Source organism: Lipotes vexillifer, unplaced genomic scaffold (genome assembly GCF_000442215.2).
Source record: "Lipotes vexillifer unplaced genomic scaffold, Lipotes_vexillifer_v1.1 scaffold84, whole genome shotgun sequence".
Lineage (NCBI taxonomy): Eukaryota > Metazoa > Chordata > Mammalia > Artiodactyla > Lipotidae > Lipotes > Lipotes vexillifer.
The window spans coordinates 348,185-373,141 of record NW_006783414.1 but is presented as its reverse complement, the minus strand read 5'-3'; the positions used below and the strand labels follow the sequence as shown (position 1 = coordinate 373,141).

General features: G+C 42.4%; 1 protein-coding gene across 1 annotated transcript; it reads left to right on the top strand.

The window, feature by feature from the left end:
- Positions 1–24,523, top strand: CUNH8orf76 (chromosome unknown C8orf76 homolog). The gene is made up of 6 exons (XM_007456035.1): positions 1–549; positions 3,494–3,589; positions 4,304–4,447; positions 9,116–9,573; positions 19,862–19,994; positions 24,177–24,523. Exons 1-6 carry the CDS (start codon positions 433–435, stop codon positions 24,372–24,374), a joined length of 1,146 nt encoding a protein of 381 aa, XP_007456097.1. The 5' UTR covers positions 1–432; the 3' UTR covers positions 24,375–24,523.
- The last annotated feature ends 434 nt before the right edge of the window (positions 24,524–24,957 follow it).

Here is a 24,957-nt window from a genome sequence, read left to right as displayed (position 1 = left end):
TCTAAGCCCCAGTTTTTAATGAGAATCATCGTGCCGTTCAGAGGTTGTTAGGAAAGGATACAGTAAAATGGAAGAAAAAAAAGTGCTTAACACAGTGCTAGGAGTATGGTCAATAGTAAAAAACTGGTACCTACCAGTTTTGAACAGCTACCCTGAGGCTAGTGCTTTTTGATGCGTGCACGTAAGGATTGCTCTGTCCATCTCCAGAAACAGAGAAGTCAAGTTCTGTCCTTGCGTCGTGAACCAGATAAAATCTCAGCTCAATGACTCCCAACTTGCCGTGGGCCAAGTCCCGGTCTGGCTCCCGCCCAAAGACTACAAGTCCCAGCATGCCGCTCGCTGGGCCTCGACGGCCCCGCCCCTTCCGCATTGGCCCGAACTTGGGCGCCGCTCTAGGCACCGCCTCCTCTCGATGCTCCTGTCCTGCGCGCAATGGAAACCGGCTGCTGGTTGCTTGGCGGCGAGTTCGAGGACTCGGTGTTCGAGGAGAGGCGGGAGAGGCGGCCTGGACCGCTAGCGTCCTACCGCGCCAAACTCTGCGAGCCGCAGGTGAGAGAGCGGGGCCTCTCGGCCTCATCCCAGCCCCCGGGCCTCGCGCTCCCGGGTCCCGGCCCGACAGCGCTTCAGACGCCCCAAGGCCGCATGGCCTACCCCGAACCCAAACCCTCCCGGCACGAGTCCTGCGTCCACGCGGACTCCCTGGTGTCCCTTCCCCTACTCGAGCCGCAGCCGGCTCGGCCCGGCCCCCTCTGCCCCCGAGGGAATCCCCGCGCCGTCGGCCATCGACTCGCACCTGGCGTTCGGCCTGCCTCCCGGAGGCTCGCTGGCCTCACGCCCCTGCTCTAAAATCTGTAGTATCTCCCGTGGAGCTTCACTGCTTCTGCTGCCAGGCAGTCAGGGCCCCCCAGAAATCCAGCCACCGCCCACTTTTCAGACCTCACTGTTGTCTGCTCCCTGAACCGTGACGTTCCACCCACGGGCCTGCCCTTGTTCACTGAGTTCCCCCTGCCCATGTTAACCCTGTTCAGATGGTCACAATCGTTCAGTTATAGACATTTCTCAAGGCGCACCTTAAATGCCACCTCCTCCAAGAAGTCTTTTCTGATTCCCCCTTCCAACCACATATTTTTGTTTTGACTCCTTTTCCCTCTTTTACCTATTAAACCAATTGTCAGTATCTCATAAAACTCTTAGACCCAGAATGCTTAATGATCACAGGAGCGTGCGTGCTTAACTTTATGCCCTCCACAGTGCCTGGCAGTTTTTGTTCATAGTGGGAACTCCGTGAATATTTTGAATAAGTAGAGTATTAACCTGGTATCCTTTCATGTGTGTAAATCTCATCTCACCAATAATAATTCCTTTTTATCAGGTAGTGTTCCAGGCACTGGGCAGGGTTCCTTTGACACGTCTCATTTTTCCTTAAAACCCTTGTACTTACAGATGTCAGGCACTCAGAAATTACTGAATTGTATGTTTGCTTTATTTCACTTACATTTTCTCCTTGCCACATGCAGTCTTTCAGAGTGACCTTTAGTACTTGATCGTGTAGACTAAAAGCGGGGAATGGGCTTTCAAAGTCATGGGGTACCGCATTAAAAAGCCACGGGTGTGAGATAGGACCCTTGCATTCCAGCATTGGCTTTACCGGTTGCCTTTCAAAGTGTCAGTTCCTTATTTGTCATTTGAGAAAAAATAATGTTTGCTGGCTCACAGGTTTATTGTGAGAGTGGAATGAGATAATATTTCGCCAGGTGTGGTATGCTGTATACTTATAAAGTAAAATCCTCAAATCACTTGTCATTAGAATTTATTTGGTAAATGGTAACTGCTCATAAATTCAGGCCCCATTCAAGTCCTCTTGGTTTCCCCAAGTGTAAAACCAGGAGTTTGGGTTAGAAGATCTGTGTTCCCTTCCTATTTGGTGTGGGACCAGGTGTTTTGCCCTACCAGCACTTTCCTTCTTAGTCTCACCCTTGTTCACAGCTTTTCTCTCCTACTCTTATCAGAATGGGGTATTTAAAGCCATCCCCATCTGCGCTCTTGCGTTTGAAAGCCAATTTTGCTTGATCATTTCCCAGTAGGATGATGAACATTGGATGGAGGTTTGCAGTTATTCAGTTATTGTTCAAGAAGTTGTGATTGGCTGATAATCTGATAGAGTATGTGACTGGAGAGCCATAAAGTGCAAAGGAAAATTATGGGTTCAGTATATAGGCTCTTGTTGGGTTACACGGTACTTCAGGGAGAACAGAAAAACAGTGGTTGCTAGCTTTCTCCACAACCATGGATCAGGCTAAGGAGGGAAACGATATTACTAATTAACAATATTACTAATTAACAGGGGGGCAGTGATACCCAAGCAACTCTTTTAGAAATAGAACCAAGAAATTTTGATGTGATGGTGGAACCATCACAAATGCAGTTACGTTTGAATTAATAATAGTGTGTAACTGACTTCATTCAGCCTCAGTGTGTTTTACTCTGAGTAAAAGGGAGGATGGGGGACTTTCCTGAGGTCACAGTGGTTGAGAATCTGCCTGCCAATGCAGGGGACACGGGTTCAATCCCTCATCTGGGAACTAAGCTCGTGTGCCACAGCTACTGAACCTGCGCTCTAGAGCCCGTGAGCCACAACTACTGAAGCCTGCGCACCTAGAGCCTGTGCTCTGCAACGAAGAGTAGCCCCCGCTCGCTGCAACTAGAGAAAGCCCATGCACAGCAACAAAGACCCAATGCAGCCAAAAATAAAAAAAATGTTTTAAAAAGGTTGGGTGGGAGGATGAGATACTTCTTTGGAGCTGGAAAACTGGCACATGGTGCTTCTCGTCATTCGTGTTTTCTCATCTTAATGTTCTTTATGCAATAATCAAAAAAGATCTTTCTATCCATAGGGTTTAAATCAGTAGAAAAGTGAATAAAATATTCCAGATGGGCATTTCCTGAGACTTTTCTCCTATAGCACTTTGACATTTGATTGCACGGAAGCCACCTTTCAGCCTTCATCTCTGTTTCCTCTTTGCTTCGAGTCTACTTTTGGCTTTTACACTTTCATAATAGCACTATAACGACAGTTCTTCTTTTCTATGTCCTCTCCACAAAGAGTTGTCAATCCCTATTCCATCCACCCTAAAAATTTCTCTGCAGGAAAACATCACAGTCTAAAGAACCATCGTGAACTGTGCTAGTTAAATGTAGGTTCCCAAGCATCACAACCTCAAATTGAAGATGCTATAGATAAAACCATATACTTTTGTGTTTTAGTTAAGAGGTATCGTATTATTGGTATATTTATTACTTGTGATAATTTTCATAAAAACTGGGCCACCATTAAAATTGTCATTCTTCTTTGTCAGATGTTTTCCTGAGTCTTATCCTGAAGAATTATGTCTTTTTTGAGGTTTAATCAATTATGTATGGGAAATTGCTTCTGAGTAGGGGGTGGAAAAGTGTAGCTTCATTCTCTATAATATGCTGTTTTCACAATTTCTAGTGGTTTTATGAAGAAACGGGGAGCAGTGATGATGTTGAAGCTCTGACTATCCAGAAATTCAAAGGGGACCTGGCCTACAGACGGCAAGAGTATCAGGTAGAATTTAACGTATAGAAGATTGCACTACTTGAAATGGGCCTTTGTTCTGTCCATTACAGTATATTTAAATAACAGTATACTAAGTTATGAGTGTGTTGTTTGTGAAGATGAATTTAATCTTTTGTGATATGTGTTTGTAATCTTAGAATCTCAAGTTTCTAGCTCTGTATAATTTGTTTTGTTTCCTGTAACTCCAGTATAGAGAGCTTGTTGGGATCCTTGTAGGTCTGTTTCCCCGGGTTCTGTATCTCCTAATTGTGTGGGAACCTCTAGCACAGATACCTCATGGGGCCACAGGAACAAAGCACCCGAAAATGTGTAAGAAAAGGAAAGAACTAACAACTAGATTAGATGTCAGCTTGCTTTATTTAGAGACTTCATGTCATCTTCACAAGAGTCCTGTTGTTATTTTGCTGAGGTGAAAAGGTTATACAGCAAGTTAGTGGCAAACCCAGGATTCAAATTCTGGTCTTTTGGGCTCCAGAATGCTTTATTTATAGTCTCCAGCCATTTTTTTCTCTACCTTTCAGAAAAAGAGTACTGACTAAAATGCTCAAGTCTTCCTTTAGTTCATTGTAGGCTCAGTTATAACATTACCTTCTGCCTAGGAAACACATCACCCCCATGACTGAATTCTTTTGTCTACTGTGTTTTCTGCCTTTCTTTTCATCCCTTCCCTTCATTTTCCTTTATTTAACAAATATTTGCCAGAAAGCACTGCAAGAGTATTCCAGTATCTCAGAAAAACTGCCATCTACGAATTTTGCCATGAAAAGGGATGTCCAGGAAGGCCAGGCTCGGTGTCTCGTTCACCTGGGAAGGCACGAGGAAGCCCTGGAGATTGCTACAGACTTGGTGAGTGGTTTCTGTGCTTATTTCCATTTGCTTCCCTAGGATGGCTGAATGGTTTATTTTGTAAAAAACAAAGCAAAACAAAAAACAACTTGTTGCAGCTAAATCTGTGGGTTTGGATAAGCAGAAGAAAATTGTCAGTGGTGGAAGAACTTTATTATGATGAACAGTTTGGAGGTCTAGACATAATCATTTGCTTGTAATATTTTTTCCTGTGTTATGCTCAAAATGTTTCATTGCCTGAAAATCTCACTTGCAAAGAGTTTTTTTGTTTTTATTTTTTTTATTTTTGGCTGTGTTGGGTCTTAGTTGCGGCATGCGGGATCTTTCATTGAGGCGTGCGGTCTTCTCTTTAGTTGTGGTGTGCAGGTTGTTTCTCTTTCTAGTTGTATCACACAGGCTGCAGAGCATATGGGCTCTAGTTGAGGAGCGCGGGTTCAGTAGTTGCTGTGTGTGGGCTTAGTTGCCCCGCGGCATGTGGGATCCTGGTTCCCCGACTAGGGATCGAACCCACATTCCCTGCACTGGAAGGCAGACTTTTTAGCACTGGACCACCGTGGAAGTCTCACTTGCAAAGGTTTTTACTCTTGTTAGGAGTAAATACTCAGAGTGGAAGGATTATGTGATGTGTTTTCTTCTTTAGGTGTTTTGTTGTTGTTTAGATTTTTATTTTCCAAAATTTCTACAATGAACATATATTACTTTTATAAACAGGAAAAAAGTTTACCAAAAAATGACTAAATATCATATTAGGTCAAGCTTAATCCTTTTTATTCTTAAATGGAGTCTGCAGAATTTTTTTTAAGGAATTTAATAAAAGGTTTTTTTGCAATTCTATATTCTACTTGTTTCTGTTTCAAATTAAAGCACCTACAGTTTTTAGTGTAAATTTTATATGGGGACAAGTCTAAGTCGACCAGTCCTAGTTTATCGATGACCAGTTTTCTTCCTCAGAGGGACTTAATGAGGCACTGAGGCTCTGACCTTGAATCCTGTGGATCTCGTTGACCAGAGGTCAGCCTGAAGTACGCAGGCAATTGAGTTGTCTTCCTCTGTTTCATTAACTAAGAGAAATCCCACAATTTGCTTGCCGGGGTTCATTGCATAGGACCTCAGCCTCTTGCAGTGAGAGGAACCCTTGGTGGTAACTGTCTTCAGAACATGGAAAACAGCTGTGTTTTGTTCATTCTTTTTCTCCCCTCTACTAATTGTGGGTTAATTCTTTTTTTTTTTTTTTTTTTCTTGCGTTATGCGGGCCTCTCACTGTTGTGGCCTCTCCCATTTGCGGAGCACAGGCTCCGGACGCGCAGGCTCAGCAGCCATGGCTCACGGGCCCAGCCGCTCCGCGGCATGTGGGATCTTCCCGAAACGGGGCACGAACCCGCGTCTCCTGCATCGGCAGGCGGACTCTCAAGCACTGCGCCACCAGGGAAGCCCTGTGGGTTAATTCTTAAGCTGGAAGATAAGATTACCCTGTTAAGGAAGCACATGGCATGAACACAGTGAACTTGGCCGGGTTTAATAGTGTTCAGTCTCCCTGGTCTGAGAATTAACAGCAACTTCGGTTCTTTCAGTTGCTTTTTCTAGACATCAGTCACCCGTCCTTCCTCACTGTTCTGCTCTCCCATCGCCTCTCTCTTCCTCACATCACCTGCATATCACTGTTGTGCTTTGTCTTCCCCCTCTAGACCACCGAAAGCAGTGACAGGTAGATTAGTGTCAGGGCCTGGCCTGGCTCTCTGGTTCCTTCTAGCTTAGTGAGTCTCTGCTGTTGTGGCTCAGAGAAGGATTTGTCAGATGCCAGCAGATGCCATCCAGAGCTTGGGATGGTTACCAGGCAGGAGGAAGGACCAGTCAGAAGACCTTCAGCTCCTCTGTCAGGACTTTGAGAACTGGTCCTTGGGCTGCTGGGCACCGTGGTGGGCAGGAGTGTTGGGGAAGAAATGGCAGCATAGGCTAATAGGTTTCACCCCTTTCTTTGGGTCTCTTCACATGATCTCAGTGGAGCCTGCCCATTTGCATGTTTTTCTCATTTCCTGATGCCCTGTGTTTTGTTTTCTTTTTCCCTACTTGTAGGCCCTCTTCTTGTTACTCGCTCCGGCCCGTTTCTGGGTTTTGTCCCAGTGGTTATTGTCCCCTCGTGCTCTGGAGTGGGCAGGTCATGACCCAGCATTGAACAAAACACAGTGAGTCTTGGAGTGCCCAGCAGGATATGAACACTTTATGCTCACAACTTCTATTGAAGTTTATTCACCTCTCTTCTTAATCATTTTTGGATAAAATTTGTAATGGAACTTATTTCTTTCTTTTTATTTTATTTTATTTTGGCTGCCAATGCAGCCAAAATTTTGTTCTTCATTGCTGCATGCAGGCTTTCTCTAGCTGCGGTGAGCATGGCTACTCTTTGTTGCAGTGCACGGGCTTCTTATTGCAGTGGCTTCTCTTGTTGCAGAGCACGGGCTGTAGATTCATGGGCTTCAGTAGTTGTGGCGCACGGGCTTAGTTGCTCCATATGTGGGATCTTCCCTGCCAGGGCTCGAACCCATGTCCCCTGCATTGGCAGGTGGGTTCTTAACCACTGCACCACCAGGGAAGCCCTGGAACTTATTTCTTAAGCGAATAGTTTAAGCATCTTATAACGGCTGATATTTTGACAGTTACTGACTTTTTTTTCCATTTATCACTTCACAAACATTTATTTCAGTCTTACCATGTGTGCAGTTCTGGGTTCAGTGCTAAGGAGACAGAAAACCATGTCCATGCCCTGCCCATACATTGCTGACCTAGTGTCTAGTGGGAGAATCCTAAGCCAACTAACACGCATCAGCTCTTCTGAAGTACCTTTTTTCTGTGACTTCTAGTGGGACCGATTGTAGCTCTGCTACTTACTAGCTGTGTGACATCAGGCAGCTTATCTGACTTCTCTCTCTTATGACTCAGTTGCCTCAACTATAAAATGGGGATAGTGATAGAGTCTATTTTAAAGGATTGTCATGATGATTAAATGAGTAGAGCACTTAGAGTAGTGTCTGGCATATGGTAAGCACTCTGTAAATGCTAACTCTCGTCATCATCATTGCATTATAGAAGGAGTTGCAGTACTGTGCACACAAACTCGTTTAAATGGAATTTAGTTTCCAGAGAGTTCTTTACTAGCTAGGCCATCAAAACCATGGTCAGCGTGCTCCACCCTACCCCACCACATACTTGCTTCCGCAGTCTGAAAATGTTTGTAAACAGTATAGAGCACTGTAGACTGTAGAGGAAAGGTAGCGTTTGCTGTAGGTAGTTTATACTTGTTGCTTTCACTATTATAAATAAAAAACATAAAGATGTATTACTCAACAGTTATTAGACATCTGCTATGTCTGAGGTGCTGTGCTCTCTACTAGGAATTCAGCATTGAACAAAAACTTCTGGAACTTAATGGTCTCTTGGGAAGGACAGAATACTGAACAATAGTAATAATAAAACCAGATCAGATCTGTCATCGGGAAGGTATAGTATGACTGAATAGGTTACATGAGGCTTTATTTCCTGTCTTTTCACTCAGTATATGAATATTTAGAATCCTCTTCAAGCTTTCACTCACTGGTCAGCCAGTTTCTTCCAGCTGCACGCTGGGTAGTTTTTTGTTTTTTTTTTTGCGGTAAACGGGCCTCTCACTGCTGTGGCCTCTCCCGTTGCGGAGCACAGGCTCTGGACGCACAGGCTCAGCGTCCATGGCTCACGGGCCTAGCCACTGCGCGGCATGTGGGATCTTCCCGGACCTGGGCATGAACCCGTGTCCCCTGCATTGGCAGGCGGACTCTCAACCACTGTGCCACCAGGGAAGCCCCATGCTGGGTAGTTTTACTCATATTTCTTGCTCAGTTCTATGCTAGGGGCTTGATCTGAATACTAGTAGGCCAGGTTTTCCTTAGACTTAAAATGAACTGAATCTCTACAGACTTTAACTTAAAAAAAGGAGGCTTGTTTCCCTAACCCACAGGGCTTTTGCCATTTGGCAAGTTAGGCAAGAGGTGATGGCTCTGATTAAGGAGACTTGAAAAGGATTTTCTGATCAGAAGGAAACCAAGCAATCCCCTCCAGCCAGAAATAATTGGCCCTGCTAATAGTTACCAGAGAGGGCATTTGGATTCAGTTATGCATCACGAAACACTGAGAGCTTCAGGGCCATCCTGTTTAGGATATCTAGGCCAAGTAAAATTTGGAAATAGAGTCCATTTGAATCCTCAAGGAAATTACGATTTGGATTTTTAGAAAGCCTGGAATATTAAAATGGAACCATTAGCACAGGGTATAAAAAAGTTGGCTTGGGTCTTTCAGATATCTAGCTGAAGACAGTAAAGATTATAATACAAATGGAAAATAAACTGACACAGAGGTTTTGGGTGCTGAACTTTGCCAGGCTACTATCACCTGGATTATGTGACTGTTGTGACATTAGGGTGTTTGGGAATGACTGGTGATTATTTTGTTAGGTTAGTTTATATTTCTCTAGGTTTATGGTTTCGAACTGAGATCTATTGAAAAATATTTAGTTCACCCTACTTGTGTGGCTACTTGTAATTTATAACATGTACAACTTGGATTTTTAGGCATCTTCATTTTTATATGGGAAACATTCCATAGTTTAAACTTCCTAATCTTTTTTTTTTTTCTCCTTAGGAAAATAAGGCAACTAACACAGACCATTTAACCACTGTGCTCTACCTCCAGTTTGCTATTTGTTCAAGTTTGCAGAACTTGGAGAAAACAATATTCTGCCTACAGAAACTGATTTCTTTGCATCCCTTTAATCCTTGGAACTGGGGCAGATTGGGAGAGGCTTACCTGAATCTGGAGCCAGTGCTTGCAGCATTGCTTGCGTCATCTCAGAAACAGAACAGTTTCACCTCGAGTGACAAGGCTATCAAATCCTCTTGTCCCCACTCAGGAAAAGACTGTCTTTTGTGTTTCCCTGAAACGTTGCCTGAGAGCTCTGTGTTATCTGTGGAAACGAGCAGTGGTAATAACCAGAAGAATGAGAAAGCTTTTAAAAATATTCAAAACTGTATGGCAGAAGAGAGAGCAGCAGTGTTGCTAGAAACTCAGATGAAAGCCTGTGCCTCTTTTATACGAACCAGGTAAGCTAAGAGTGAATTAAACACACATGGTGCTAAGCTCAGAGTAAAGGTTTTATTTTTCTAATTTTAAGCTTCTAAAAATTCTAGGCCACACACTTAGTATATGTTTTTGAGATTTTTCCCATGGTCTAGATAGAATCCTTTGAATGCATCCTTTTAGTATGTAAGATTTAAAAACAAACTATGTTTGCTCAAAAATACAACTTGTATCATCACTCAAGATAAAAGGTTAAAATTGGCAGCCATTAAAATTAGGAAAGAAAATTAAATGTATAGAACATTGACAAAGGGGGAAGTGATACATATATATATATATATTTTTTTTTAAACAACTTTATTGGAGTATAATTGCTTTACAATGGTGTGTTAGTGAATCAGCTATACATATACATATGTCCCCATATCAACATCTTTATTGGGGTATAATTGCTTTACAATGGTGTGTTAGTTTCTGCTTTATAACAGAGTGAGTCAGTTATACATATATATATGTTCCCATATCTCTTCCCTCTTTGTCTCCCTCCCTCCCACCCTCCCTATCCCACCCCTCCAGACAGCCACAAAGAACCGAGCCGGTTTCCCTGTGCCATGCGGCTGCTTCCCACTGGCTATCTACCTTACGTTTGTTAGTATATATATGTCCATGTCTCTCTCTCGCCCTAACACACCTCACCCTTCCCCCTCCCCATATCCTCAAGTCTGTTCTCCAGTAGGTCTCTGTCTTTATTCCTGTTTTACCCCTAGGTTCTTCATAACATTTTTTTTTCTTAAATTCCATATATATGTGTTAGCATACGGTATTTGTCCTTCTCTTTCTGACTTACTTCACTCTGTATGACAGACTCTAGATCTATCCACCTCATTACAAATAGCTCAATTTCGTTTCTTTTTATGGCTGAGTAATATTCCATTGTATATATGTGCCACATCTTCTTTATCCATTCATCCGACGACGGGCACTTAGGTTGTTTCCATCTCCGGGCTATTGTAAATAGAGCTGCAATGAACATTTTGGTACATGACTCTTTCTGAATTCTGGTTTCCTCAGGGTATATACCTAGTAGTGGGATTGCTGGGTCATATGGTAGTTCTATTTGTAGTTTTTTAAGGAACCTCCATACTGTTCTCCATAGTGGCTGAACCAATTCACATTCCCACCAGCAGTGCAAGAGTGTTCCCTTTTCTCCACACCCTCTCCAGCATTTATTGTTTCTAGATTTTTTGATGATGGCCATTCTGACTGGTGTGAGATGATATCTCATTGTAGTTTTGATTTGCATTTCTCTAATGATTAATGATGTTGAGCATTCTTTCATGTGTTTGTTGGCAGTCTGTATATCTTCTTTGGAGAAATGTCTATTTAGGTCTTCTGCCCATTTTTGGATTGGGTTGTTTATTTTTTTGTTATTGAGCTGCATGAGCTGCCTGTAAATTTTAGAGATTAATCCTTTGTCAGTTGATTCATTTGCAAATATTTTCTCCCATTCTGAGGGCTGTCTTTTGGTCTTGTTTATGGTTTCCTTTGCTGTGCAAAAGCTTTGAAGTTTCATTAGGTCCCATTTGTTTATTTTTGTTTTTATCTCCATTACTCTAGGAGATGGGTCAAGAAGGATCTTGCTGTGATTTATGTCATAGAGTGTTCTGCCTATGTTTTCCTCTAAGAGTTTGATAGTTTCTGGCCTTACATTTAGGTCTTTAATCTTGAGTTTATTTTTGTGTATGGTGTTAGGGAATGTTCTAATTTCATTCTTTTACATGTAGCTAGCTGTCCAGTTTTCCCAGCACCAGTTATTGAAGAGGCTGTCCTTTCTCCACTGTATATTCCTGCCACCTTTATCAAAGATAAGGTGACCATATGTGCATGGGTTTATCTCTGGGCTTTCTATCCTATTCCATTGATCTATCTTTCTGTTTTTGTGCCAGTACCATACTGTCTTGATTACTGTAGCTTTGTAGTATAGTCTGAAGTCAGGCAGCCTGATTCCTCCAGCTCCATTTTTTGTTCTCAAGATTGCTTTGGCTATTCGGGGTCTTTTGTGTTTCCATACAAATTGTGAAATTTTTTGTTCTAGTTCTGTGAAAAATGCCAGTGGTAGTTTGATAGGGATTGCATTGAATCTATAGATTGCTTTGGGTAGTAGAGTCATTTTCACAATGTTGATTCTTCCAATCCAAGAACATGGTATATCTCTCCATCTGTTTGTATCATCTTTAATTTCTTTCATCAGTGTCTTATAATTTTCTGCATACAGGTCTTTTGTCTCCTTAGGTAGGTTTATTCCTAGATATTTTATTCTTTTTGTTGCAATGGTAAATGGGAGTGTTTTCTTGATTTCACTTTCAGATTTTTCATCATTAGTGTATAGGAATGCCAGAGATTTCTGTGCATTAATTTTGTATCCTGCTACTTTACCAAACTCATTGATTAGCTCTAGTAGTTTTCTGGTAGCATCTTTAGGATTCTCTAAGTATACTATCATGTCATCTGCAAACAGTGACAGCTTTACTTCTTCTTTTCCGATTTGGATTCCTTTTATTTCCTTTTCTTCTCTGATTGCTGTGGCTAAAACTTCCAAAACTATGTTGAATAAGAGTGGTGAGAGTGGGCAACCTTGTCTTGTTCCTGACCTTAGTGGAAATGCTTTCAGTTTTTCGCCATTGAGGATGATGTTGGCTGTGGGCTTGTCATATACGGCCTTTATTATATTGAGGAAAGTTCCCTCTACACCTACTTTCTGCAGGGTTTTTATCATAAATGGGTGTTGAATTTTGTCGAAAGCTTTCTCTGCATCTATTGAGATGATCATATGGTTTTTCTCCTTCAGTTTGTTAATATGGTGTATCACATTGATAGATTTGCGTATATTGAAGAATCCTTGCATTCCTGGAATAAACCCCACTTGATCATGGTGTATGATCCTTATAATGTGTTGTTGGATTCTGTTTGCTAGTATTTTGTTGAAGATTTTTGCATCTATGTTCATCAGTGTTACTGGCCTATAATTTTCTTTCTTTGTGACATCTTTGTCTGGTTTTGGTATCAGGGTAATGGTGGCCTCGTAGAATGAGTTTGCGAGTGTTCCTCCCTCTGCTATATTTTGGAAGAGTTTGAGAAGGATAGGTGTTAGCTCTTCTCTAAATGTTTGACAGAATTCCCCTGTGAAGCCATCTGGTCCTGGGCTTTTGTTTGTTGGAAGATTTTTTAATCACAGTTTCAATTTCATTGCTTGTGATTGGTCTGTTCATATTTTCTATTTCTTCCTGGTTCAGTCTCCGAAGGTTGTGCATTTCTAAGAATTTGTCCATTTCTTCCAGGTTTTCCATTTTATTGGCATATAGTTGCTTGTAGTAATCTCTCACGATCCTTTGTATTTCTGCAGTGTCAGTTATTACTTCTCCTTTTTCATTTCTAATTGTATTGATTTGAGTCTTCTCCCTGTTTTTCTTGATGAGTCTGGCTAATAGTTTATCAATTTTGTTTATCTTCTCAAAGAACCAGCTTTTAGTTTTATTGATCTTTGTTATCTTTTCCTTCATTTCTTTTTCATTTATTTCTGATCTGATCTTTATGATTTCTTTCCTTCTGCTAACTTTGGGGTTTTTCTGTTCTTCTTTCTCTAATTGCTTTAGGTGTAAGGTTAGGTTGTTTATTTGAGTTGTATCTTGTTTCTTGAGGTAGGATTGTATTGCTATAAACTTCCCTCTTAGAACTGCTTTTGCTGCATCCTATAGGTTTTGGGTTGTCATGTTTTCATTGTCATTTGTTTCTTCGTAATTTTTGATTTCCTCTTTGATTTCTTCAGTGATCTCTTAGTTATTTAGTAGTGTATTGTTTAGCCTCCATGTGTTTGTATTTTTTACAGATTTTTTCCTGTAATTGATATTTAGTCTTATAGAGTTGTGGTCGGAAAAGATACTTGAGACGATTTCGATTTTCTTAAATTTACCAAGTCTTGATTTGTGACCCAAGATATGATGTATCCTGGAGAATGTTCCATGAGCACTTGAGAAGAATGTGTATTCTGTTGTTTTTGGATGGAATGTCCTATAAATATCAATTAAGTCTATTTTGTTTAATATGCCATTTAAAGCTTGTGTTTCCTTATTTATTTTCATTTTGGATGATCTGTCCATTGGTGAAAGTGGGGTGTTAAAGTCCCCTACTATGATTGTGTTACTGTTGATTTCCCCTTTCATGGCTGGTAGCATTTGCCTTATGTATTGTGGTGCTCCTGTGTTGGGTGCATAAATATTTACAATTGTTATATCTTCTTCTTGGATTGATCCCTTGATTATTATGTAGCATCCTTCTTTGTCTTTTGTAATAGTCTTTGTTTTAGTCTGTGTTGTCTGATATGAGAATTGCTACTCCAGCTTTCTTTTGATTTCCATTTGCATGAAATATCTTTTTCCATCCCCTCACTTTCAGTCTGTATGTCTCCCTAGGTCTGAAGTTGGTCTCTTGTAGACAGCATATATATGGGTCTCGTTTTTGTGTCCATTCGGCTAGTCTTTGTCTTTTGGTTGGAGCATTTAATCCATTTACATTTAAGGTAATTATTGATATGTATGATCCTGTCACCATTTTCTTAATTGTTATGGGTTTGTTATTGTAGGTCTTTTCCTTGTCTTGTGTTTCCTGCCTAGAGAAGTTCCTTTAGCGTTTGTTGTAAAGCTGGTTTGGTGGTGCTGAATTCTCTTAGCTTTTGCTTGTCTGTAAAGGTTTTAATTTCTCTGTCAAATCTGAATGAGATCCTTGCTGGGTAGAGTAATCTTGGTTGTACGTTTTTCTCCTTCATCACTTTAAATATGCCCTGCCACTCCCTTCTGGCTTGCAGAGTTTCTGCTGAAAGATCAGCTCTTAACCTTATGGGGGTTCCCCTGTGTGGTATTTGGTGTTTTTCCCGTGCTGCCTTCAGTATTTTTTCTTTGTATTTAATTTTTGTTAGTTTGATTACTGTGTGTTTTGGCATGTTTCTCCTTGGATTTATCCTGTATGGAACTCTGCACTTCCTGGACTTGATTGATTATTTTCTTTCCCATATTAGGGAAGTTTTCAACCACAGTCTCTTCAAATATTTTCTCAGTCCCTTTCTTTTTCTCTTCTTCTTCTGGGACTCCTATAATTCGAATGTTGGTGTGTTTAATGTTGTCCCAGACGTCTCTGAGACTGTCCTCAGTTCGTTTCATTCTTTTTTCTTTATTCTGCTCTGCAGTAGTTATTTCCACTATTTTATCTTCCCGGTTACTTATCCATTCTTCTGCCTCAGTTATTCTGCTATTGATCCCATCTAGAGAATTTTAAATTTCATTTATTGTGTTGTTCATCACCGTTTGTTTGCTCTTTAGTTCTTCTAGGTCCTTGTTAAACGTTTCTTATATTTTCTCCATTCTATTTCCAAGATTTTGGATCATCTTTACTATCATTTTTCTGAATTCTTTTTCACGTAGACTGCCTATATCCTTTTCATTTGTTAGATCTGGTGGGTTTTTGCCTTGCTCCTTCATCTGCTGTGTGTTTCTCTGTCTTCTCATTTTGCTTAACTTAACTGTGTTTGGGGTCTCCTTTTCGCAGGCTGCAAGTTCGTAGTTCCCATTGTTTTTGGTGTCTGTCTCCAGTGGCTAAGGTTGGTTCAATGGGTTGTGTAGGCTTCCTGGTGGAGGGGACTAGTGCCTGTGTTCTCGTGGATGAGACTGGATCTTGTCTTTCTGGTGGGCAGGACCGCGCCCGGCTGGGTGTTTTGGGGTGTCCATGGCCTTATTATGATTTTAGGCAGCCTCTCTGCTAATGGGTGGGGTTGTGTTCCTGTCTTGCTAGTTGTTTGGCATAGGGTGTCCTGAACTGTAGCTTGCTGGTCGTTGAGTGGAGCTGGGTCTTGGCGTTGAGATGGAGATCTCTGGGAGATTTTCGCTGTTTGATATTACGTAGAGCTGGTAGGTCTCTTGTGGACCAGTGTCCTGAACTTGGCTCTCCCACCTCAGAGGCACAGCCCTGAAACCTGGCTGGAGCACCAAGAGCCTGTCATCCACATGGCTCAGAATAAAAAAGGAGAAAAAAAAGAAAGGAAGAAGGAAGAAGATAAAATAAAATAAAATAAAGTTATTAAAATAAAAAATTATTATTAAAAAAAATTTTTTTAAGGTAATTCAAAAATGGACAGAACCTTAGGACAAATGGTAAAAGCAAAGCTATACAGACAAAATCACACACAGAAGCATACACATACACACTCACAAAGAGAGAAAAAGGGAAAAAAATATATATCGTTGCTCCCAAAGTCCACCTCCTCAATTCGGGATGATTCGTTGTCTCTTCAGGTATTCCAGAGATGCAGGGTACATCGGGTTGATTGTGGAGATTTAATCCGCTGCTTCTGAGGCTGCTGGGAGAGATTTCCCTTTCTCTTCTTTGCTCGCACAGCTCCTGGGGTTCAGCTTTGGATTTGGCCCCGCCTCTGCGTGTAGGTCGCCTTCAGGCTTCTGTTCTTCGCTCAGACAGGACGCGGTTAAAGGAGCAGCTGCTTCGGTGGCTCTGGCTCACTCAGGCCGGGGGTGGGAGGGGTACGGAGGCCGGCGTGACGTTGCACCAGCGTGAGGCGCGCTGTGTGTTCTCCCGGGGAAGTGGTCCCTGGATCCCGGGACCCTGGCAGTGGCGGGCTGCACATGCTCCCAGGAGGGGAGCTGTGGAGAGTGACCTGTGCTTGCACACAGGGGAAGCGATATTTTAAACAAGGAATTTTTCACTCACATTCCACAGAAAGCTACCGAAGAAGGAAATCTGCTTGTGTGTTCAAATCACTATTAATAACACAAATAAACAACTTCTAATTCATTCTACAGGGCATTTCCATGGTTCAGGGACTCCCATGGTTTTGGATCCATAGTGTATAAGAGTTTAGGGAGAGGGGAGAATAAGCTGGACCAGTTCTGTAATTTATGAGAGAAACAGACTCTCTTAGGTCTCAGATAATACCAGAAAACATAGCATTGGGTTTTGTTTTGTTCATTTTTAATTTTTTTTAACTCTGAAGAATTCAAGAAGTATTGCTGTTAACAGTGAGTCTTACTGAAAAGCGGTATCTATTTGGCAGATTTTAAACTTCCTTCAGCGGATGTTTATTTAGCATTGCCTATATCACTTTAATTCAGAAGTGCATTGAACGACATCTGGGTTCCAGGCACCTGCTGCCAGCATCTGGACCCAGATCTTTGACTCCAGAGCCTGTGTTCTTGCCAGGATATCTTGCGAGAGAGAAAGCACGGCCCGAGGAGTGGAAGGGCTGGTGTAGCGTGGTGGTGTCACGTGGTCCAGTGCAGTGAGAGCAGCTTTGGTGGCAGGAGACCGAGAGGTGGGCTGTGGACCCCGAGACCAGAACAGCGTCGTGAGCAGGAGGCAGGGCCTTGGAGTCAGATCCCATTTTAAGGGCCCTAATAAATTGTTGTTATTGAGGGAGTTAGCCTGGACTTCTGCGCTTGCTCGCTCACCGTCTGACCTTGCAGTAATTACTTCAGCTCTCCGATCTCCAGTTTCCTCATCTTGATAGATGGAGAAATGGGGGAAATGCCTGCTTTGTGGAGTTGTGGAGTTTAAAGTATCTGAAGCACTTACTGTAGTATGCAGTGTGCGTAAACATTTGGTAAATGTTGTACTTCTGCTGTTTTGTTTTTATTAGCACAAGGCGTTAAATGTCATCTTAAAGAGTTTGGTCCTTATGCTGAAGATCTGAAGAGTATTTAAATGTTTAAGTGGTGTGACAAGAGCTCTGAGTTCGAGGAAGATCTGGTGGCTAGCAGGACGTATTAGAGGAAGGAGTTTGGATCCAGGGACATAAGGGAAGGAGCTGTGGACCAATCGGTGGATGGTGCTGAGGCTCTGAACTAGCACAGTGCGCTGAGAATCAAAAGGGGAAATGGATGGCACTGAGGATGGAACAGACAGGGCTTGGTGACGAGCTGAATGTGTGGGTAGGCCGGGGTGGGGAGGGGAGGACAGAAGAGTCAGACAACCCTGAAGAGTCTGCCTTGCGGGTGAGGGTGGATGGTGGTGCCTCCACCGAGACAGGACAGGGCTGGAGAGCAGAGCGGATCGAGGGTGGGAATCCAGCTGGAGTTTTCCATTAGAAGTGGGAGCTGAGCTCAGAAGAAGGGAGGTGTAGAGGTTGAGCTTCAGGAAAGATCAGCGATCAGATGGAGTGAGAAGAGCTTTGAAGGCGAGAGGTCTTGTGAGACCTTTGAGAAGGCACTTTCAGTAGCGATGCGGCGACAGGGCAGACTGCAGAGGACTGAGGGTGAATGAACATGAAATGGAGGCAGCAAGGGTAAGCTGTATTTTCAGGTAACTTCAGAAGCAAGAGAGAGAAAGCAAGGACATAAAGAGGCCACGCGTGTAAGTGCCTCCAGAGGCCAGGTAGGTGATGTGAAGAGTCAGAGTGAAGGCCAATGAGGTCATGTTCTTTTATAAAGCTCCAGCGGCTTCCCATTGCACTTATGTAAACTCTCCATTTCTTTCTGTGGCCTGCAGGGGCTTATGTGAGTTGGCCCTGCCTGTCTTTTTCTCCTCTTTCACTACAGTTTGTTTTCTTCTTGGCTGTGTTCCGGCCACAGAGATCTTCCTGATTTCCAGACTCGGCAAGCTGGTTCTTCTGGCAGGGCCCCTTCCCCTGGCCAAGCCCTCTTCCTGCCATGTGCCTGCGGCTGGCTGCTCACCATCTGAGCCTTAGCTTGAGCGGTAGCTCAGGAAAGCCTTCCATCACTGCCCCATCTGAGGTGGATGCTTTGTCCACCCTGTCTTGATTTTTTGTTTCATAGCCTTCGTCACTGCCTGAGGTGATCTTATTTGCTTGTGCTTTGCTCTCCTTCCATTCCTTGAGGCAGAAACCTGTCTGTTTTGCTCACCAACGTCCCTCAATGCCTAGAGTAGTGTGGGGGGCGTTTCTCAAGGCAGGAAGTGAATGAACAGGAGAGCTGAGTGCTTCTGGATGTAGCAGTGAGGCCTGAGGGGAATTGGAAACCTCTGCAGTCAGCATTTTAGAAAACAGAAGAGCAGGAGGTGTGGGTGGAGAGAAGAGGAGACAGGCCAGGACGGTGATGGGGAGACCGGGGTGAGCCAGGTGCAGAGCGGCCCTGCGAGGGCCGTGGAGTGGTTGGCCCTGCTGCGGGTAACGGAAGCGTGCTAGAGATCCTTTTAGTCCTTGAGGCCCAGGGAGACAGAAGGCTCTTAGAGCCCCGACTTCAGAGAGCTGCATCCTGACAATTCTGGGGAGGAGACTTTGATGGGGAGGTTTGTTCTTTTCACTCTGCATTGTTTTCAGTCACTTGACTCCTACAGGAAGCTCTTTTGAGGCTTGCTCTCTAAAGATTCCTTTGAGAAGTTTTGGTCTATGAATTTTAGAAAAGATAACTCTCCAGTGTAAAGTTGGGCAATTTGTTGAGAGTAAGGAGCTTTAGGGAGTCAAATGAAGGTGAGGACCTTCTCTTTAGCCGAGTTGGACTCACATGCAGCCCAGTTCCAGTGCTATGTATGAACATGTCCTCACTGCTGTCCTTTATGTGAGCCTACACATTAGGACTTTCTGTTTTTCAGGCTTTTGCTTCAGCTCGCCCAATCTCAGCAAACATCGTTTGCTTTGGAGAGGAACTTAAAGACTCAGCAGGAAATGAACAGGAGAGCTGAGTGCTTCTGGATGTAGCAGTGAGGCCTGAGGGGAATTGGAAACCTCTGCAGTCAGCATTTTAGAAAACAGAAGAGCAGGAGGTGTGGGTGGAGAGAAGAGGAGACAGGCCAGGACGGTGATGGGGAGACCGGGGTGAGCCAGGTGCAGAGCGGCCCTGCGAGGGCCGTGGAGTGGTTGGCCCTGCTGCGGGTAACGGAAGCGTGCTAGAGATCCTTTTAGTCCTTGAGGCCCAGGGAGACAGAAGGCTCTTAGAGCCCCGACTTCAGAGAGCTGCATCCTGACAATTCTGGGGAGGAGACTTTGATGGGGAGGTTTGTTCTTTTCACTCTGCATTGTTTTCAGTCACTTGACTCCTACAGGAAGCTCTTTTGAGGCTTGCTCTCTAAAGATTCCTTTGAGAAGTTTTGGTCTATGAATTTTAGAAAAGATAACTCTCCAGTGTAAAGTTGGGCAATTTGTTGAGAGTAAGGAGCTTTAGGGAGTCAAATGAAGGTGAGGACCTTCTCTTTAGCCGAGTTGGACTCACATGCAGCCCAGTTCCAGTGCTATGTATGAACATGTCCTCACTGCTGTCCTTTATGTGAGCCTACACATTAGGACTTTCTGTTTTTCAGGCTTTTGCTTCAGCTCGCCCAATCTCAGCAAACATCGTTTGCTTTGGAGAGGTACTTAAAGCCACAGCAGGAAATTGAAGCTAAAATGAAAGGGTTCAGCTTCAAAGAAGACACTTTACTGTTGATAGCAGAGGTGAGTGTGTCCTCTAGGGTTTATGTGAAACAAAGTATCATAGATATTTTTCCTGGCTCCGAGACCATTTTTTAAAAAACAGGGCCAAATCGCATCTTCTAAAGGACTTCTGTCTCCCTCCTTTACGTGCCTTTTGATCACTTAACCCCCGAAAGCGTCCTCTTCATCCCCTCTGAGCAGTAGCGTGCTGTGAGGCAGGGGCTGTGTTTCGTTTACTTGTCAGTGCCTGTTAGTACCTGCCTGCTTGAACATCAGAAATGCCCCGTAATTGATTTGTGAGTGCTGAATAAATGAATGAATGAGTGACTTGACATTTGGGCAGCTCTTTTGTCAGTTTTTTCTCCTGTTCATCCTCAGAACAGCCTGTGGGATGGGGGGAGCTGGAGTGAGGCTCATAGAGGCTGTGACTTGCCCTAAGGTCAGATTTTAAGTGGCAGAGCTAGTTTGGAACCCATCCAGCTCCAAGTCCATTTTCTTTCTGCTCCACCCTGTTACTACTTTGATGGTTGCAGAGAAATTCAGATGTCAGGTTTTTTTTTTAAACTTGGTCTGTGGCAGTTTCTCTCTGAACTCAGAGAGTGATTGCCTGGATTAGATAGCTCTGTGGGGCCCCCCAAAATTTTAAAATGTCTTATCTTTTCAGCTAGATTTTCAGTTCCTTATAAGTGAGACATCCTTACAAGGTGTCTTAAACATCTTCATATTCTTCCCCATGTGTGACTGGAATAGTAGTCCTCTGCCTGAACAATGCATGGGAAATACCTGCATTTAAAATAGCTTTTTAAAAAAGAAATGTCTGGGCCCTCTTTGGGATGATAATGTGCATTTCATTTTGTGCTGTTACTTTTACTTAACATTGTGACATGAGCATGACCCTGTATCCTTAAATATTTCTTAAATACATACTTTTTTCTTTTTATAGTTGTTTTATTTGAATTAGCGTCCATATAAGGTCCACATACTGTGTTTGATTCTTTTGTCTCTTACATCTCTTTAATGTTATAACAGTTCCCCTTCCCCCTCTTTTTTTTTTTTTGGTGATAAAAAATATATCTAACATAAAATTTGCCATCTTAATTGCTGTTGAGTGTACAGTTCAGTGGCATTAGTTACATTCACGGTGTTGTGCAACCACCAGCACTATTTCCAAAACGTTTTCGTCACTCCAAATAGAAACACTTTAACCATTAAGCAGTAATTCCCATTCCCTCTCCCCACCCCACCCCTACCCCAACCTCTGGTAACCTCTAATCTGCTTTTTGTGTCTATGAGTTTGCCTGTGCTAGATATTTCAAATAGTGGAATCATACAATATTTGTCCTTTTATGTCTGGCTCATTTCACTTAGCATAATGTTTTCAAGGTTCTTCCATATGTATCAGAACTTCATTCCTTTTTATGGCTGAATAATATTCCATTGTATATGTGTGTGTGTACACACACACACACACACACACACCCCACACATCCTATTTGTCCATTCATCATCTGTTGATGGGCACTTGCATTGTTTTCTACCTTTTGGCTTTTGTGAATAATACTGCTACGGACATTAGCATACAGGTATCTGTTTGAGTTCCTGATTTCAATTCTTTTGGGCATCTACCTAAGAATGGAGTTGCTGGGTCGTCTGGTAATTCTGTGTTTAACTTTTTGAGGAACTGCCAAACTGCATTTTATTTTATAGGCTGATAATTTTACCTAACATTGTGGTATGATCATGACACTGTATCCTTAAATATTATTTGAGTGCATAATTTTTAATGACTGGATAGTAGTCCAGTTACAGCTTTTGATGAGCTATCATTTATATACTTAAGTCCTATGTTGGACATTTAACAAATATTCAGTACCGACTTTAATAAGTCTTTGCAAAAAAAAAGTCAGTTTTTGTGTTTGTTTTAGAATAGATTACTGGAAATAGAATCACTGGGTTAAAGTATATGAACATTTTAAAGCCTCAAAGCATGTTTCCAAATTGTCATTAAGAAAGATTGGTTCCGGGAATTCCCTGGCAGTCCAGTGGTTAGGACTCTGCACTTTCACTGCTGAGGGCTTGGGTTTGTCCCTGGTTGGGGAACTAAGATCCTGTAAGTCACATGGTGTGGCCAAAAGAAAAAAAAAGAGAAGAAAGGTTGGTTCCGTTTATATATCCTCCAGCAGCATATGAGAATACTGATTTTCCTTCTCCAAACCTAGGTATTAAGTTGAACCATGTGAAATTGTCAGTATTCAATCATTTTGACCATAAAACCAGAATTTTATATTGAACAACTTAATATTATTACTTTTTAAAATCTGTACTTTCATTGGTAAAAATAGCACTTTTTAATATTGCTGTTTATTTGATTACTAATAAAATGAACAATTTTTTCACACATTCATTGACCATTTATATTTTGTGAAATACCTAGGCATGCTTTTTCTTTGTTATTTGTATGTTTCTGCTTTTCTTATTAATTTTAAGAGCTCTCTCTACACGAGGCTTACTAACCTTTTATATGTTGTTTATATAAATACTGTATTTATAAATACAGTATTTCAGTATTTTCTGAAGTTTATGATACTTTTGATATATAGAAGTTTACATTTTTATTTGGCCAAAGACTTCTGCAGATTTTTTGACACCTGTGAATGATATACCTGCTGAGCCCGGTTTTTGGAATATTGCATTGTTTGAGTATTATTATTATTCAATTCTCTCTCTCTCTCTCTTTTTTTTTTTTGCGGTACGCGGGCCTCTCACTGTTGTGGCCTCTCCTGTTGTGGAGCACAGGCTCCGGACGCGCAGGCTCAGCGGCCATGGCTCATGGGCCCAGCCGCTCCGCGGCATGTGGGATCTTCCCAGACCGGGGCACAAACCCGTGTCTCCTGCATTGGTAGACGGATTCCCGACCACTGCGCCACCAGGGAAGCCCCTCTTTTTTTTTTAATTAAAAAAAAACACTTTTGGTGTTATACCTCATATTTTAAAATACTGTATTTCATTGAGTCCAAGCAGTCATCAGTTGTTAAGAGACATAATTATTTGATGTGCCACTAAAAGAAAAATAAGATGCTCTTTACACTATGACACACCAGTGGGTATAAGATACATCTTGATTTCAGAAATGTTAAAATACAAAACCAAAAATTGTCTTTGATTTGATGAAAATAGCATGCCTTAATAAATCCTGACAGTTGCTTGCTGTTCATGCTGTCAGCCCTCACCTCAAACAATAAGTAGTCTTTGAAGATTTAAAGCCAGTGGAACCCGTTCTTTGAGTGGGTTTCTAATCCATTATAATTTGAGTATTCATGGACACATAGGACCTCAGGGTTTGTAGGAAACCTAGGGACCATCTAGTCCAAATTCAAGTGACTAATTCCCTCTACAACATCCCTGCCAAATGGCTCCCTAACTTTTCATGCTGAATCGTGGGAAATGTTTTGGGACTTAATTTTAGTTCACTGTCCTTATCAAAGGTGGGCTGATCACTTCACGAGTTCAGATGCAAGCTTCTTACAAACTTAACTTTGTGGGTGTCTTGTCAAAGAGAAACTAACACAGAACCTGGACCTGGATCTGACCAGTAGGGAGCAGTATTGTGCCTTTAGAGTGTGGGGCATGCTCTTAAGTCCCTGAGGTTGCTGTGGTAACCTTTCTGGAGGGATGGAGTCTCTCTGGATCATCGGGGAAGTGTGGACTCAGCTACTTGCTGCTCGACTGTTTGCTGCCTTTGACTTCTTTGGAGAACTTCTAAGAGAAGGGATCTGTGCTCTCTACACAGCAGCAGTTACATTCTGTGCAAGCGCTGCTTTTCTGTCATTTACAAGGAGGGAGGATCACTGGTGGTGCATTCTTGTCAGCTGCAGATGCTCCATATGACATAAGAAGGTTGACTCTCGCTCCCTGTAGCCTGATGGTACTGCTGCGATGCTAGTGCTTTGGTGATTTGTTTGCTCAGGGGAAGATGAGACTGGAAGTAGGGGATGTTTTACAAATGTGGTCTTGGATCACTGCTTCTGAATAAACATCTTTTCGATATGTTGAATTGCTAGAGTTGTCCCCTGGCTGCTAAAGAAATCCTTCTGTAAGAAATCATTTACACTTGATAAATAGCATGGTCTTCACCCCGTCATTCCGTGTCTGCTTCCCCTGTTATTGGGACAGGGTTGTTTTTTTTTCCCCCTCCTACTGCAGGTTATGGGCGAAGATATCGTCCCAGAAAAAATAAGAGATGAGGTTCACACAGAGGTGAAGTGTGTTGGCCCTGCAGCCCTGACTGCCTTGGTGATCGCGTCTTCGAAAGAATTTGAAGACAAGTGGTTCAGAAAGATCAAAGACCACTTCTGTCCCTTTGAAAATCAGTTCCATACAGAGATACAGATGTTGGTTTAGTGGTCCCTTTAAAAACAGAACAAAACATCTTGTGTTAATTGTGCTGGTTTACTTCAGACAGAATCTACTGCTAATCATGGAATATACTGAATTAAAAACAATTATTTATGTCTTATAAAAATGGCTTCTCTCCCAGCTTATTTCTACTGTGTTCAGTTTTTGGGTTTTTTGTTTTCTTTTTAGATTTTTGTCATTCACTTTCGTGAGGCCTACTGCCCCTTTAGAAGATAATCTGTTGGGAAAGTGTATAAAAGAGACTTACAGATTTTATTGGGTTTTAAAAATAGTTATTGTATTATAATCAGCGATGTAAGTATCTACGTTGTTTAGGTAAATTCATCAGGAATGACCAAGAATGCTGCAGTGTGATAGTAAACCATTTCCAGGAAGGGTGCGTCGAGGTCTGCAAAGGCTCTGAGACTTTACCACACCTGTCAGCCCGCGCATTAACCTGCCAGTGTCATAGATGCTGCAGGAGACTTGATTACTCATGGCCCAGGGAAGAGGATAAGCTTCAGCATATTTGTATCAGTTCCTTTGCCTCCAAGTCCCAAGGCACGTGACACATATGAGCCCAAACGAA